General features: G+C 44.5%; 1 protein-coding gene across 1 annotated transcript; it reads left to right on the top strand.

Annotated features, from left to right (window-relative positions):
* Positions 1–2,706: 2,706 nt before the first annotated feature.
* nceh1a (neutral cholesterol ester hydrolase 1a) lies at positions 2,707–14,982 on the top strand. Its single transcript, XM_080750089.1, has 5 exons — positions 2,707–2,944; positions 10,777–11,032; positions 11,331–11,400; positions 11,521–11,692; positions 12,062–14,982. Exons 1-5 carry the CDS (start codon positions 2,804–2,806, stop codon positions 12,677–12,679), a joined length of 1,257 nt encoding a protein of 418 aa, XP_080606215.1. The 5' UTR covers positions 2,707–2,803; the 3' UTR covers positions 12,680–14,982.
* The last annotated feature ends 1,679 nt before the right edge of the window (positions 14,983–16,661 follow it).

Raw genomic sequence — 16,661 nt, 5'->3', positions numbered from 1 at the left:
TCGATCACAAATTTAAAACCACTCTAATGCCAACAAACTCCCTGAACTTTACATCAATTGTTTTTGTTAGATCCAGTTTATACCAACCTAACTGTGTGTTATAATATTCTCATTTCTCCTACTCATGCAGTGGCAATCATTTCCCCATATATCTCTTTGCTGAAAATAGCCGATGGGTGGGTGGAGGGTTGGGGGGGTGGAGGAGAAACGAGCATGTTTGAACAACCATCCAGAGGTCATAATGTGACATCACCTCCTACACAGCATGTTGGAGCTCATTATAGCATTAGCTTGCTTTGCAAATGGACAAAAATGCATACATTATATACACACACACACACACACACACACACACACACACACACACACACACACACACACACACACACACACACACACACACACACACACACACACACACACACACACACACACACACACACACACACACATATTCCTGCACATATTCCCACACATAATACTGTACAAAAACTAACACTATAGAGATTCTTTGTCCTTTGACCTCACTTTTTCCACAAAGACTTTTCTTTACTCCCACAAACACACGCCTAATCAGCATTAACATGTTATTCTGACTTTCTGCAACGCACATGCCGGTATAGTGTCACAAAAGTGATCGCTGTCCTGTTTCTCAAGGAGTTCCATTCCAGCCCATATCATTATTAAAGTAAAGCGACATGGACGGCTGGCCTGGATGTTGTGTTATGGAAAACCAGTCCAGTGGAAGGGGTCAGGTCCTCATCAGCTCTGATGTGTGTTTACTTTCTCACAGGGAGCCACAAGGGACAGACAGGCCAGTCTGGGGTCCCAGAGGATAATATGTGGGAAATAAAAACTTACGGACAGGAATAGTGGAAGTGAGTGAGGCACAGATTGCATACTTTGCACACTGTTTATCAATGTTGGTGTCTCTGGTTTTCTCTGTATGCCCTGAGATGCAAGGGTTCCCTCTAGAGAAAATATCCCCCCCAAAATACAATGGAATGACAACATGCAGCTTATCTTGTAAACAAGGGACCAGGCAATATGCAAACAGGTTGCGGTGTACTCGGAAGGGTAACAGGACAGATAGCTAACAGCATAGCGTGCACGCACACGCACACGCACACACACACACACACACACGCACACGCACACGCACACACACACACACACACACACACACACACACACACACACACACACACAAACAACAAAAGCACAAGTTAAGTGAATTAAACCATCTACATTGTAGTACAGTACAGTTGAAAGGTGTGACAGTCAGTAAAGCAGTGAACAATCGAAGAATCATTGGCAGGTGCATTGCACTGCAGTGACTCACCCTTCACCAGCAGTGGTCTCCACTAATGGGTTCCTGTAAGAGGCACTATTGATGACTAACACGGGCCAAGACATCAATAGCCCTTGAGTCAGTGGCAGCTAATAGGCCTTAAGCACCAGGTGGTTCTTTATATTAGACCTCAACATAGTCCTCCTGCTCAAAGTACTCTCCCATTAGCCTTGATATACTGTACAAGGGATAGTGTTTGATGAACATGCACCCTCTTTTCTCAGTCCTTGTGGAGTATTTTAGAAGGAGGAGTGGTTCCACATTTGGGTACTAGGCTATATACCCAGGAAAAACACTTGAAAGTATTTTCTACATGTCAGAAGTGCAGCAGCAAACATGCAGTGCATGCACTAGCTGCTCAAACGCTCTTTGGCAGAAGGTGTTTTAAGTGGGGTGAGTGCTGTTACCCACTTGGATCTTACACAGATTTCATTTCAGAATGTCATAACTAAGTTGGGAATACAAACAGTCAAATGCCACACAACCTTTGAGCTGTAGCATTAGTATTAGTTGAAGATATTCTGAATATAACCAGCCTCAAAGTAGGCTACTTTCATGATTCATGGATAAACGTCAACAGTTGTATTAAATTTTAACCTTTTGTACTACATTTAAAAATATCCAGCCTTTAAGAGCGTAACTCTGAAATGGCAACTACATATGAGACTCTGACTAGTATATATTAGGCATTATTGCTAGAAGTTTGAGCAAAGCAATCGGCTGGCTCCAAATTATATGCATAGGCCTACCAATGAGCAACACAGCAGCAAGATCTGTCAGCTGTTGTGACAGGAGAAGGATGTTCAATGGAATTCAACCGTAAATACTAATCATATGAGACTATTAATCACATTCACATTATTTATTCTGTTTTAATTGTACATTAATTTCTTTGTTTTGATTTCACACTTGCTTTGGCAGTGTAATGTTTCCCATGCCATGCATGCGAAGGCAAGGAGGCTTGAAATGAAATTAAATGAGAGGATACACACAAATCAGACCAGTTCCATGTTCTTAACTTGTATTTAAACAAAATTAACAACATCTTCAGAGTGAAAAGTCGGTCAATATGCGTTGTAGGATGAAATCAAATGAGTCATCTACAGTAGCATATCAGAGACAGTGCAGAGCGACTAGGGAGCTATGGCCCGATTTAATAGACCTATAGTTCCTCTCGGTGGTCACGCGTGAGCATTACACCCAATTTGACTGACTGACTACGGCTGTCTTCACAAACTACACTTCCCAAGATTCCCTCTGCTCCACGGTTGTCCCACCCACGGTCCCACTGCCTCCCTCCCCGCTCTGACTGACTGTCAACGGTGCATATTGCATAACTAGCGCTGTCACTCTGCGATCATCACCACCAGACAGTGCATCTGTGTGTGTCGGTATTTCATTTCATCCATGACACAGAGATAGATTGAGATCAAGGCTGATGAGTTTTAGAAGATGAAGTTCCAGTCAATTCTTGTTACACTGTTGTTGACTGTGGCGCTCGCCTATTACGTTTACCGTCCCTTACCTGATGCCATCCAGGAACCATGGAAGTTGATGCTGCTGGATGCCGGATTCCGCACATTTACGCACGTGGTAAGGCTTGAAGAATCTGTTGGTATTAAACGTAGACTATTAACTAGTGATAACGTTATGTGTGTCTGTCTGTGAACCCGATGTATGCAGCAGGTGAGCATTGGGCTACTGCAGACTAGCTGTTAATTAACGTGTTATTATCACCCGGCCGTCCCGCCTGAATCTCTTAAGACACATTAGCAAATAATTACATGCCGTTATAATTAACTGCATAATTACACATGGTTAAAATGTGTGAGAAGAAGCAACGTAAAGGGAAAGCAACTCAAACGTCCCAGTCACGGTTTAAGTGCCATTAAGCAGGAAGGAACACTTACACAAGGCATAATAGCCTCTGCCAACTCTTGTCCAACACAGAATTGACAAGCTTCTGAAAGAATGCCGCTCAGCCAGTTCTTTCTCCTCCTCACTGGTAGGTGCTAGGCGGCCAATTAGCCTACTCAACTCGCTTATTGAGATGTACATTTTTGCTATTGTTTACATGGGGGGGGGGGGGGGGGGGGGGGGGGTTACTTTGAGCCATCACCTGGCTGTACAAAGAATCAAATGTGCACACCTAAATGGTCTGTGTCTCCTCGAGTTTGAGAGAGACTGATGGTCTGAACTACAATTAAGTTATAAGCCCCGCCGTCTCATATGTTGTGAGACATGTAGGCTATTTAGTGGTGTAAAGTAACTAAGTACATTTACTTAAGTAGCCTACGGTAGCCTACCTATAGGTATAATTTGTACTTTACTTGAGTATTTCCAATTTCCTATACTTTTACTTCTACTCCACTACATCTCAGAGGCAAATATTGTACTTATACTCCAACTTTATGTAGGCTACTAGTTAGTTACTTTGTAGATTTAGAATATCCCACTACATAATCAGAATTGCACCAAAAAATAGTGTTTGTTTGTTTGTTTGTCCATCTGTAACTCCACGTTCAGCAGTTGTTCAATTGTCTAAAAAACATAATACAAAAATCAATAACGCATGTACCTTGCCCAACATCAACTTTATCACCTTCAGATGTGTCTCTACTTCTCATAATCCCAAAATGTTTACAATTTTTTCCCACATTTTGGCCTGTAGGCGGCATATATTGCGCAATCCATAGTTGGGAGCTGAGTGTCATTATCATCACCAACGTCTCAGGTTACAAGAGGGAAGGGGGGGGGGGCAGATGCACACACAGAGAGAGAGAGAGAGAGAGAGAGAGATGAGAGAGAGAGAGAGAGAGAGAGAGAGAGAGAGAGAGGGGGGGGGGGGGGGTAAAGTAAAGTACAGTAAAGTACAGTACAGTTAAGGTGGTTGCACACTGCTGCGTTTTTCGGGCCGAATATCGGACTGAATTTCGGAGCACGCAAATAAAAAATCAACCTCACGTTATGTCAGTCACGTTTGCACACTGCCGCCCGTTTCGCGCACCACTCGGTCCCTTGCTCTCTCTATCTCTCTCTCTCTCCTTGCCCTGAAAAACGCATTTCGCAACGAAAAACGCAGCAGTGTGCAACCACCTTAAGATACAGTACAGCAAGGTACAGTAGAGTACAGCAAAGTACAGTACAGTAAGGTAAAGTAGATTACAGTAGAGTACAGTACAGTAAGGTACAGTAGAGTATGGATGGATGGATAGATGTGGGTGGATGGATGGATGGATGGATGGATGGATGGATGGATGGATGGATGTGGATGGATGGATGGATGGATGTGGATGGATGGATGTGGATGGATGGATGGATGGATGGATGGATGTGGATGGATGGATGTGGATGGATGGATGGATGGATGTGGATGGATGGATGGATGTATGTGGATGGATGGATGTGGATGGATGGATGGATGGATGGATGGATGTGGATGGATGTGGATGGATGGATGTGGATGGATGGATGTGGATGGATGGATGGATGTGGATGGATGGATGTGGATGGATGGATGGATGTGGATGGATGGATGGATGGATGTGCATGGATGGATGGATGGATGGATGGATGTGAATGGATGGATGGATGGATGGATGGATGTGGATGGATGGATGGATGGATGTGGATGGATGGATGGATGGATGGATGGATGGATGTGGATGGATGGATGGATGTGGATGGATGGATGTGGATGGATGGATGGATGGATGTGGATGGATGGATATGGATGGATGTGGATGGATGGATGTGGATGGATGGATGGATGGATGAATGTGGATGGATGGATGGATGTGGATGGATGGATGTTGATGTGGATGGATGGATGTGGATGGATGGATGGATGTGGATGGATGGATGGATGTGGATGGATGGATGGATTGATGGATGGATGTGGATGGATGGATGGATGGATGGATGCATGTGGATGGATGGATGTGGATGGATGTGGATGGATGGATGGATGTGGATGGATGGATGGATGTGGATGGATGGATGTATGGATGTGGATGGATGGATGGATGGATGGATGGATGGATGGATGTGGATAAATGGATGGATTGCCATTTACACTATTTTGCATTTTGGAAAAAACTGCATATTTAATGTTGAGCTATCCTAAATTTGTATTGCTTAGCTGCCCACTGGACTGTATTCATCTCTGGGTACAGGGGACTTTCGCATAGGAAAGGGGCCTTTTTTCTAGTTATTATAAAACAAACATTAATCTCTTCAGCCCTATACATGTTGTCCATTTGAAAATAGCCGATTAACAAGCTCACAGTCGATGCGGTGCATTGTGAGCGACCCACAACTGGGTCCCACAACTGGGTCCTAAACCAGTGTTTGGGAACCAGTGATAGTAGGCGAAATGGCTCAGACAGGTAGGTGAAAAGACTCCTCTGCGGCGAAAATGCCAGGCGAAAGGACCAAAAGCGTTTAGGCGAATATGTTTTAGGTGAAAGTGCTGGTGACCATATAAAGTATAAGCAGGAAGGAACACTTACACAAGGCATAATAGCCTCTGCCAACTCTTGTCCAACACAGAATTGACAAGCTTCTGAAAGAATGCCGCTCAGCCAGTTCTTTCTCCTCCTCACTGGTAGGTGCTAGGCGGCCAATTAGCCTACTCAACTCGCTTATTGAGATGTACATTTTTGCTATTGTTTACATGGGGGGGGGGGGGGGGGGGTTACTTTGAGCCATCACCTGGCTGTACAAAGAATCAAATGTGCACACCTAAATGGTCTGTGTCTCCTCGAGTTTGAGAGAGACTGATGGTCTGAACTACAATGAAGTTATAAGCCCCGCCGTCTCATATGTTGTGAGACATGTAGGCTATTTAGTGGTGTAAAGTAACTAAGTACATTTACTTAAGTAGCCTACGGTAGCCTACCTATAGGTATAATTTGTACTTTACTTGAGTATTTCCAATTTCCTATACTTTTACTTCTACTCCACTACATCTCAGAGGCAAATATTGTACTTATACTCCAACTTTATGTAGGCTACTAGTTAGTTACTTTGTAGATTTAGAATATCCCACTACATAATCAGAATTGCACCAAAAAATAGTGTTTGTTTGTTTGTTTGTCCATCTGTAACTCCACGTTCAGCAGTTGTTCAATTGTCTAAAAAACATAATACAAAAATCAATAACGCATGTACCTTGCCCAACATCAACTTTATCACCTTCAGATGTGTCTCTACTTCTCATAATCCCAAAATGTTTACAATTTTTTCCCACATTTTGGCCTGTAGGCGGCATATATTGCGCAATCCATAGTTGGGAGCTGAGTGTCATTATCATCACCAACGTCTCAGGTTACAAGAGGGAAGGGGGGGGGGGCAGATGCACACACAGAGAGAGAGAGAGAGAGAGAGAGAGAGAGAGAGAGAGAGAGAGGGGGGGGGGGGGTAAAGTAAAGTACAGTAAAGTACAGTACAGTTAAGGTGGTTGCACACTGCTGCGTTTTTCGGGCCGAATATCGGACTGAATTTCGGAGCACGCAAATAAAAAATCAACCTCACGTTATGTCAGTCACGTTTGCACACTGCCGCCCGTTTCGCGCACCACTCGGTCCCTTGCTCTCTCTATCTCTCTCTCTCTCCTTGCCCTGAAAAACGCATTTCGCAACGAAAAACGCAGCAGTGTGCAACCACCTTAAGATACAGTACAGCAAGGTACAGTAGAGTACAGCAAAGTACAGTACAGTAAGGTAAAGTAGATTACAGTAGAGTACAGTACAGTAAGGTACAGTAGAGTATGGATGGATGGATAGATGTGGGTGGATGGATGGATGGATGGATGGATGGATGGATGGATGTGGATGGATGGATGTGGATGGATGGATGGATGGATGGATGGATGTGGATGGATGGATGGATGGATGGATGTGGATGGATGGATGGATGGATGTATGTGGATGGATGGATGTGGATGGATGGATGGATGGATGGATGGATGGATGTGGATGGATGTGGATGGATGGATGTGGATGGATGGATGTGGATGGATGGATGGATGTGGATGGATGGATGTGGATGGATGGATGGATGGATGTGCATGGATGGATGGATGGATGGATGGATGGATGGATGGATGGATGGATGTGAATGGATGGATGGATGGATGGATGGATGTGGATGGATGGATGGATGGATGGATGTGGATGGATGGATGGATGGATGGATGGATGGATGGATGTGGATGGATGGATGGATGTGGATGGATGGATGTGGATGGATGGATGGATGGATGGATGGATGGATGGATGGATGGATGTGGATGGATGGATGTGGATGGATGGATGTGGATGGATGGATGGATGGATGGATGGATGAATGTGGATGGATGGATGGATGGATGTGGATGGATGGATGTTGATGTGGATGGATGGATGGATGGATGTGGATGGATGGATGGATGGATGGATGTGGATGGATGGATGGATTGATGGATGGATGTGGATGGATGGATGGATGGATGGATGCATGTGGATGGATGGATGTGGATGGATGTGGATGGATGGATGGATGTGGATGGATGGATGGATGTGGATGGATGGATGTATGGATGTGGATGGATGGATGGATGGATGGATGGATGGATGGATGTGGATAAATGGATGGATTGCCATTTACACTATTTTGCATTTTGGAAAAAACTGCATATTTAATGTTGAGCTATCCTAAATTTGTATTGCTTAGCTGCCCACTGGACTGTATTCATCTCTGGGTACAGGGGACTTTCGCATAGGAAAGGGGCCTTTTTTCTAGTTATTATAAAACAAACATTAATCTCTTCAGCCCTATACATGTTGTCCATTTGAAAATAGCCGATTAACAAGCTCACAGTCGATGCGGTGCATTGTGAGCGACCCACAACTGGGTCCCACAACTGGGTCCTAAACCAGTGTTTGGGAACCAGTGATAGTAGGCGAAATGGCTCAGACAGGTAGGTGAAAAGACTCCTCTGCGGCGAAAATGCCAGGCGAAAGGACCAAAAGCGTTTAGGCGAATATGTTTTAGGTGAAAGTGCTGGTGACCATATAAAGTATACACAGTTTCACACCTTGCTTTCAAAAGCCTGAGCCCTGAACCTTGACCTACCTACAGTAGCCTATGCCTATGGGAGATTGCCTAGGAGGTTAACACCCACTGTGTTAATGCTAACGGGATAGGGTCTGCTAACATTCTTTGTAATTGAACCACAGCGCCTAACGAATAATCTCAGTGGAGCACAATGGAGCTTTATTTATTTGCCCCAGTGTATTATCTACAGTTTGCAAGCTACATAACATGCAGAGCAGTGAAAATCACATCCGGACCACCAAGACTTGCTCAGTTAACCTTGTTATTGACTTCTGCACTTGTAGCTTCAGGCAAGGTACAATTAGTGCTTTTCTAGGGGGACCATGCTGTATATATTCTTATCATGCCCATATCAGTTATAAATCACTTTAGTTTACACGCATCATCATGGTGCTAATCTTGGCAGAGGCATCTTTTAGAGCAGACAGTACTTATTTCTCTCTCTTGCAGTCTCTTTTGTGTACTTGTGTGTGCACCGCAGACGCTGAACTTTGCACTAATTTGTCCATCTCCTGGCCTTCACCCTGGCTGTGCATGTTGCACATAGTTCTAAGGGTGAAAGCCAACAACACAGCAACAATCTGTTACTAAACCATAGTTCCCTCAACCAGTTGTACACAGTTGGCATGCAACAGCATCGTATGACAAAGTATACATCAGAATTTACTGGATGACTACCAGGGTGAATGGCTCATTGACAGTGGCGAGTGGTTTTGGTTGACTGGGCCGGCCGGGGGCAAAGCTTACCGAGCGGTTGTCTGGCTGGCTGTAAGGTGGTCTGTGGCCTCATTATGCCACAGACCACCTTACAGCTGTGTCTGCCAGTGGCCTGTGTTGACACTAGCTAAGGGACAGAGAGAAACACACTGATGCAACAGTAGTCCGGAGGTTACTCTGGGCGAGACGGTTATTTTGTGTCTCCAGTTATTTTGTGTGTGTGTGTGTGGGGGGGGGGGGGGGGGGGGAGGGGTATTGCAAGAAACAATGCCGAAATAATGTCCAAAGGAAATTTTGAAATAGTGCTAAATGGGTGGCGTAATGCGTCAGCTGCACCCGTCACCCCGCTGATGGGTGAACAGCAGAAAGCCACTCATTTTTGCCCTGTGCCCTAATAAAATGCTCTGAAACCAAAGTTTCACCACCCGCACTGCCCCAGCTGATTTCACTTTCACCTAATTCTTGTCAATATGTTTTTTTTAGACCCCAGTGTCTTCTGTTGAGATTCTGAACAGAATACAACAATAAATAGGCGATCTCTAGACGTGAACGGCTAGTCGGCTACTAACTACAAATTTATGTTCAACCCTTCATGTGCACATCCCGTAACCCAAACTCAATTGGGAGCATAATGTTCGAACGGGTAAGAACTAGTAGTTATAGTTATCGTTATAGTCAGGGCTTAATTAATGCTGGCTGGAGCTCGGCTCCAGGACCTGCCTCCTGCGCTTTGTTACTCTAGGGCTCCGTCACCTCAAATGTACATTCAATAACCTGTGCCACATTAAGGCACAGTAAAGCACAGTATGTTGAACATATTTATTTACATAGATAAAAACCCTCCAGAATATGTGGTTGTATGTGATGTTTGGATATGCTGGCGCTCAATTAAACAAACATCCCTGTATATGGATACAGAAACAAGTAACAACGCTCTCCATTCTACCCCTTCAGACATTCTACAATATCTGCAAGAAGTGTCCTTGTTTGACTGGGATTGACTCACTGTGCAGAGGAAGTCATGTGTAACAGTGTTGGAACACTGAACATACTAAAAGATGCACAAATGTGTTCTAAGTTGTCACACAGCCTTTCGAATAAATACATACATAACAGGCATGAAGCTACACAACACAACCCATTTTGTAGGATGACAAATGATTGTAGGCTCAAACTAACAGACTATGTTTTTTGTTTAAATGTCAACTTAATAACCTCATCTCACCTCATCCTACCTTTGTCAATTGCCCTTTTCACTCTTTCACCCCCCCCCCCAAAATAAATAAATAAATAAATAAATAAATTGAGTCATCCCACCCACTTGCTCCATTACTTCCTTTGCAGTCTTTCACATAATTAAGAAATGATCGTATTATGAAGCCTGTCATTCTCCATTTTGAGTGCTAAATCTAGTAGGCATACAGAACTTTTGTCTTGGCGACACAGATATTACAGACCTCATGCTTAAACATGGTACACATAAAGGACCCCACACAAAGAAAGCACAAATGGATGGCACAAGGCCTATACAGTTGCATACAGTATGCTGCACAATCAATATCTACGGCATATACTCATCATTCTCTCTCTCTCTCTCTCTCCCTCGCTAGTCTCTTGTGTCGCAGTGGCTGGGTTTGGGGCATCACATCGATCTTGTCAAAGGTCTCACAGAAGGCTTTGAGGGACTGGGGAATCTGCTGTTCCCCTCCCAGTTTCCCAGTGGTGTGGGGGCGGGTGTGAGGGTCACCGACACTGCATTCGACAGCGTGCCGGTGCGCATCTACGAGCCCCCCGCAGGAGGTGAGGGCCAACTGAGGAGGGCAGTGCTGTTCCTTCATGGAGGAGGATGGGCCCTGGGCAGTGCCAGTGAGTATGACAAAGTAGTGAAAATAGTCGTTCTACAAGCTCATAAAGCATCGCGATGAGACTTGTTGTGAGCTTGTTATTCAATTTTTTTTGACACAATACCTTTTTCAACTTCCTTTTATAACAACATCCCTCCATTCAATTGCCCCACCCATTGCCCTCACATTCCCTCACTTTTTACCAATGTTGCCCTTTTTCTCTCTCTCATTCCCTTTCTCCTTCCATTCTCTCTTTTCTCTATCTCTCTGTCTCCCTCCCTCGCTCTCCTTGACACTTCACCCTTCTTTCTCTGTCATAGAGAAGGGGTCGTATGACTCCATTACTCGCCTGATGTCAGATCAGCTGAATGCCGTGGTGGTCTCTGTTGAGTAAGTGTCTAATATACAAATCATCTTAATTTATAGACCGTGTAACTGGAAATACGTTATTTTTGGCAAGTGACATGCACAGTACCTGTAATGTGCATTATCGTGCATCTGTGTTTTTAGGTATCGTCTGTATCCAGCGGTCCAGTTCCCCACACAGTACCTAGACTGCCTCTCTGCAGCCAAACACTTCCTGTCCCCGGAGATTTTGTCCCGTTACTCAGTGGACCCCCAGCGGGTGGCCGTGTCAGGGGACAGTGCCGGGGGAAACCTGGCTGCTGCCATTGCACAGGAGGTAGGCCTGCATACTGTAAAAAGAAAAAAGAAAAATGAGGAACCGGAATCGGTTCCATCACATTTGGAACCGGTCCAGAACCGGTCACACTTGAGTGTACAAAATAAATGGAGCTTATACATCTGCTATTTTCAAAAGATTTTTATACATTTGTAAAAAAAGTACATTTTCATGCCAGTACTTTTATACTTTTACTCAAGTCATTTTGAATTCAGGACTTTTACTTGTAAGTAACAGACTATTTCTATATTGCAGTATTGATACTTTTATTTAAGTAAAAGGTTTTTAGTGCTTTTTCCACCACTGGAATAGATGCAGGTACGCAAGCCGACACACAAGCTAATCCCCGGTCCTCCTCCTCCTCCTCAGATCTCAACAGATGACAGTGTGAGGGTCAAGTTCAGCGTCCAGGCGCTGATCTACCCGGTGCTCCAGGCCTTGGACTTCCACACTGCGTCCTACCAGCAGAACCACGCCGTGCCCATCCTCCTGCGCTCCACCATGGTCCAGTTCTGGCTCCAGTACCTGGGCGCCGACCCCGCTCTGCAGCCCGTCCTGATGGCCAACAACCACAGCTCCCTGCAGCAGTCCGCCATCACCCCTGAGATGCGTGCGCGGGTCGACTGGACCGTCCTGCTGCCTTCCGAGCACAGGAAGAACTACGAGCCTGTCGTTGCGGAGACGGGGCGCGCGGTCACGACGGAAGTGCCGGGGCTGCTGGATGTGCGGGCGATGCCGCTGCTGGCCGAGTCGGCGACTCTGGGAGCGTGCCCGCGGGCGTACATCTTGACTTGCGAGTATGACGTTTTGAGGGACGACGGTCTGATGTACGGCAGGCGTTTACGGGACGCCGGTGTCACGGTTACCGTCGACCATTATGACGACGCGTTCCACGGATGCCTTAACTTCGCTTTCTGGCCGACATACTTTGATGTGGGGAGGAGGGCACTAACGGGCTACATCAACTGGCTGCAGGATAACTTGTAGTGTGTGAGTGCTGGTCACCTACTGTGCTGCTCAGTAGAAGCATGTTTGTTTGGATGTCATGTGAGCGTGTGTGTGAGTGTGTGTCTGTGTGTCACACAAGTAAGTGACATATTTAATGTGTTTGCGTCCATGTGTGCATGACTGTCTGTGTATGTGTGTATGCTCGAGCCATAAATCATAACTCCAGTAAAGGTCGCTAATATTCGGACGTTACTTCTCTACAGGAGTTATAAAGGGGAGTCAGAACGCCCTTGCTGGTTGAGCCCCAACATCCATTTAGGCTCAAAACATGTACAAATTAATAAAGTGCTCACCGCATCGTCGAAACAGTTTTCTATCTACCGACAGGCACCCTCGTCGGCATGTGTTAGTCCATATGTTTCAAATAAATACATGTTTACTCAAACTTCTCTGTGTCTTGCGTTTCCTCGTCGGAATGCTTCCGCCTACAAACGTCGGAATACTTCCACCTACAAAATGTCATGTCCTAGTATGAGCGAATAGCGAAGGGGATTACCGCCACGTGATATGTTCGGACATTTTCACCCTGTAGGGAAAGCGATGAGATTCCGAGACAGTTTGAGTAAACATTCATTTATTTGAAACATATGGACTAACACATGCCGACGAGGTTGCCCGTCGGTAGATAGAAAACAGTTTCGACGATGCGGTGAGCACTTTATTGATTTGTACATGTTTTGAGCCTAAAATGGGCGTTGGGGCTCAACCAGCAAGAGTGTTCTGACTCCCCTTTATAACTCCTGTAGAGACGTAACGTCCGAATATTAGCGACCTCTACTGGAGTGATGTTTTATGGCTATGTATGCTCTGAAGTAATATCAAAGTCATTGCTGTGAGACTTAGACAATACTAGGCTCATCCAGCTGCTCCTTATTTTAGAATGTAAGACCAGGGCCTTTACATCATGTTTTAGAAAGGTGAAATTCTGGGAAATTGCAAGTGTGATTGCACTGACTAGAGTCGCGAGGAATCTGCTGGGAAATGAAGTCTGTCATTCATATTACATACTGTGATGTCACATGAAGCATGACCAATCCTGTCTGATTGCCTAATTGGACATTATATTGTCCAATCAGAGAAGGGTCCATTGAACTCAATGGACTTTGGGGTTTTTGGGGTTACAGAAAAGGTTACAAAAAACATTATTGAACTCAATACAGAAAAGTACAGAAAAAAAGGTTTACTCTAGGTGAAATAAAAGTTTACAGTAAAAGGTTTACTATAGTTGAAATAAAAATGGACAAGAACAAGACAATAGTCTGGTTGCCTATAGCAACCAGACAAGCAAAGGTTGGCCTTAAATCTATCTACGGTTCTTTATACTACTGTCCCAAAGCTCATGTATATTCGCCTATACTTGACACATATGGGTAATGGGTCCTTTACAGACACTTTCTTAACTGTCTGATCCCCTACTTTTGCACTGATGGACCGTTATTTCTGATGCCTCAGTTAATGTCCCGCTGGTCTGAGGCACGTCATCGGTGCACCGCTAATTCACATCCACAGCCCACACATCAGCCCCGCTCATCACTCAGCGCTATTTTTAACTAGGCTTGAGTTTAAGAGTTATTACCGAATAGTCCACCACAAATCAGTGCATGTCATCTGTGTTCGTTGCAGGTCTTTCTGTATGGCTTTTGATGAGAGGTGCAGTACAGTACAGCCTTATAAATGCCTGTCATCTGTGTTTTACATTTTCTTTAGTCGGTTTTACGTTTCTTTTACCGTGGAGATATTAGATGGTGCGCCCCACAAATCAGTAGTATGTCAGCAGTGTTTTCAATACTCAGTATTTATGTCTCGTAGGAGAGAGATTATGCAATCAGTCCAGTCCATATGCATCAGCAGTGTTGGCTATTTTCTTGGAAGGGCGGTAATCTCTTGAAAGGAGCATTGTTCACCTCCACACAAGGACAAATTGTATTTGCAATAATTTTCACGAGTCGTTTTAACCCTGCTTAACCATAACAAAATACAATGAACATAAGAAACCCATAACTAAGACAATCTCAGGAGCATTGCATTTTGAAGTACATTTAGTATACAGCGTAGTCGTCCACAGATTACAGTTCCATCCTGAAATATCTCCCCCCCCCCCCCCCAAGACATTGTGTGGGTTGCATTGCTGTTACATGTTGTCAATTTGTTTTCAGGATATGTTCCAACGTGCATTTTAAGTAAACTTTCCATTCCTGTTTTTTAAATGTACTTTAACGTGAGACACAAATCTCTCCTGCACTGTAGTTCACTTCTTTTACTCCCTGTTATTCTGGTGAAACAGTGGAGCTACAAAGGACATCAATAAAAAAAAAAAAATACCATTTTAAAGCTCATTTAGCATGACTTGCACTTTGTTCAACATGTTGTTTCATCTGGTCTTCCTCCCATTCTGGTCTAGGTCAGAGGGTAAGAGACAGGCTCAGTGGAGGAGAAGAAGGTAGAATACAGACATGCATGTGTGCACACAGTGCTGTGCAGGTCTCGCTCAGGCTCCCTGTAGAGCTCATAAATCACAGTGGCGAAATATGGAAAATTATGGTGATATCTCCTCCAGGGCTGGGTTTCTCTCTCTCTCTCTCTCTCACACAGAGAGACACAGCGCTGCATTGTCTCTATACCTCCTAAGTAAAAGAAGGGGGGGTGTATTAATGGTACAATAAAACAAAGTGCTACTCGCTCACATAGTGCATTCTCCTCCACACTATGATACAATGGGTTCAGGAGGAGGTCAGGGCATAACGTATAGGGAACTCTGTCCATTCAGTGGAAAATAGCTGTGAGACTAAACTAGCAACATAATAGAATGAAACACAACGCCCTCTAGTGGTCTGCTAAAGGCATGTTTGCTCTAAAATGTGCATAATACCATACACTTGCTCTGACATCATGATCTGATGTCACTGTGATGTCAGGGGAACCACTCTAACAGAATGGGTTTGCCACTCTGACATCACACTCTGGCTTCACTGTGATGTCACACTAACAGAATCCCTTTTATGCCCATATATGGAGTCCCCTGATGTCATCAATATTAATTAAGCCCATATACAGTACTTCAAATGGGAATGCCCATATATTGAGGCCACATCGGCTACATACAAGACTAACAGAATCCATATATGGCCAAGACAGATGGCCAAGACAGCCCATATCTGTGTGGCTGGTTCTACAGACAAGGACCTAGCATATCTCCATATACAGAACATGGATCTCCATATATGGGTACCAGGGGTCTCCATATATGGGTAACTGGTCCGATATACATCACTAGCCAGATGGCCAAAATTGGTGTGACCTCGCTTTTAGGGCGAGGTTGCATGTTGCCCTGAGGCGTCTTACTAGTCTAATTATACTAATGATCATAATATATATTATTTGGTGATATTTTTTATATTGTCCAAAGATGCATGCATTCTCTGCTGCCCAACTGTACCATCATTTAAAGAACTACAAGCCCACCCCTTACATTTTAATCTAATCCTGACCTGAAGATTAACACGATCATACTTTTCAAAGTGAGGTAGTCAAGTTCATATATACACACACACTCACGCACGCACGCACGCACGCACGCACGCACACACACACACACACACACACACACACACACACACACACACACACACACACACACACACACACACACACACACACACACACACACACACACACACACACACACACACACACACACACACACACACACACACACACACACACACACACACACACACACACACACACACACCTAACTAAATCAATTATCTTTGAATGAGTTTGTTATTTTTTTGTTTATTTTTTATCTTTTTCTCTCAACCATTATTCCAATTCCCAACTTTCCCCTACTCTCTTGTGTGTGGTTGCTAACCCCTACATTGTGGTCATGTGGGAGGGAGTAGATGAACATTGGGAAGTCTTCACTGTGAGGGCATGCCGTGTAACGTGTGCAGAGGAACAC

Source organism: Nannobrachium achirus, assembly GCF_963921795.1.
Source record: "Nannobrachium achirus genome assembly, chromosome: 20".
NCBI lineage: Eukaryota > Metazoa > Chordata > Actinopteri > Myctophiformes > Myctophidae > Nannobrachium > Nannobrachium achirus.
The sequence above is the reverse complement of the archived record's forward strand: the minus strand, read 5'-3'. Positions and strand labels throughout refer to the sequence as shown.

Excerpts from the sequence above, each read along its gene's own strand:
- nceh1a (XM_080750089.1), top strand. The coding sequence starts at position 2,804 with ATGAAGTTCCAGTCAATTCTTGTTACACTGTTGTTGACTGTGGCGCTC. Across the intron at positions 11,033-11,330 it reads ATGGGCCCTGGGCAGTGCCA|AGAAGGGGTCGTATGACTCC; the intron begins GTGAGTATGACA and ends TCTCTGTCATAG. Across the intron at positions 11,401-11,520 it reads GCCGTGGTGGTCTCTGTTGA|GTATCGTCTGTATCCAGCGG; the intron begins GTAAGTGTCTAA and ends CTGTGTTTTTAG.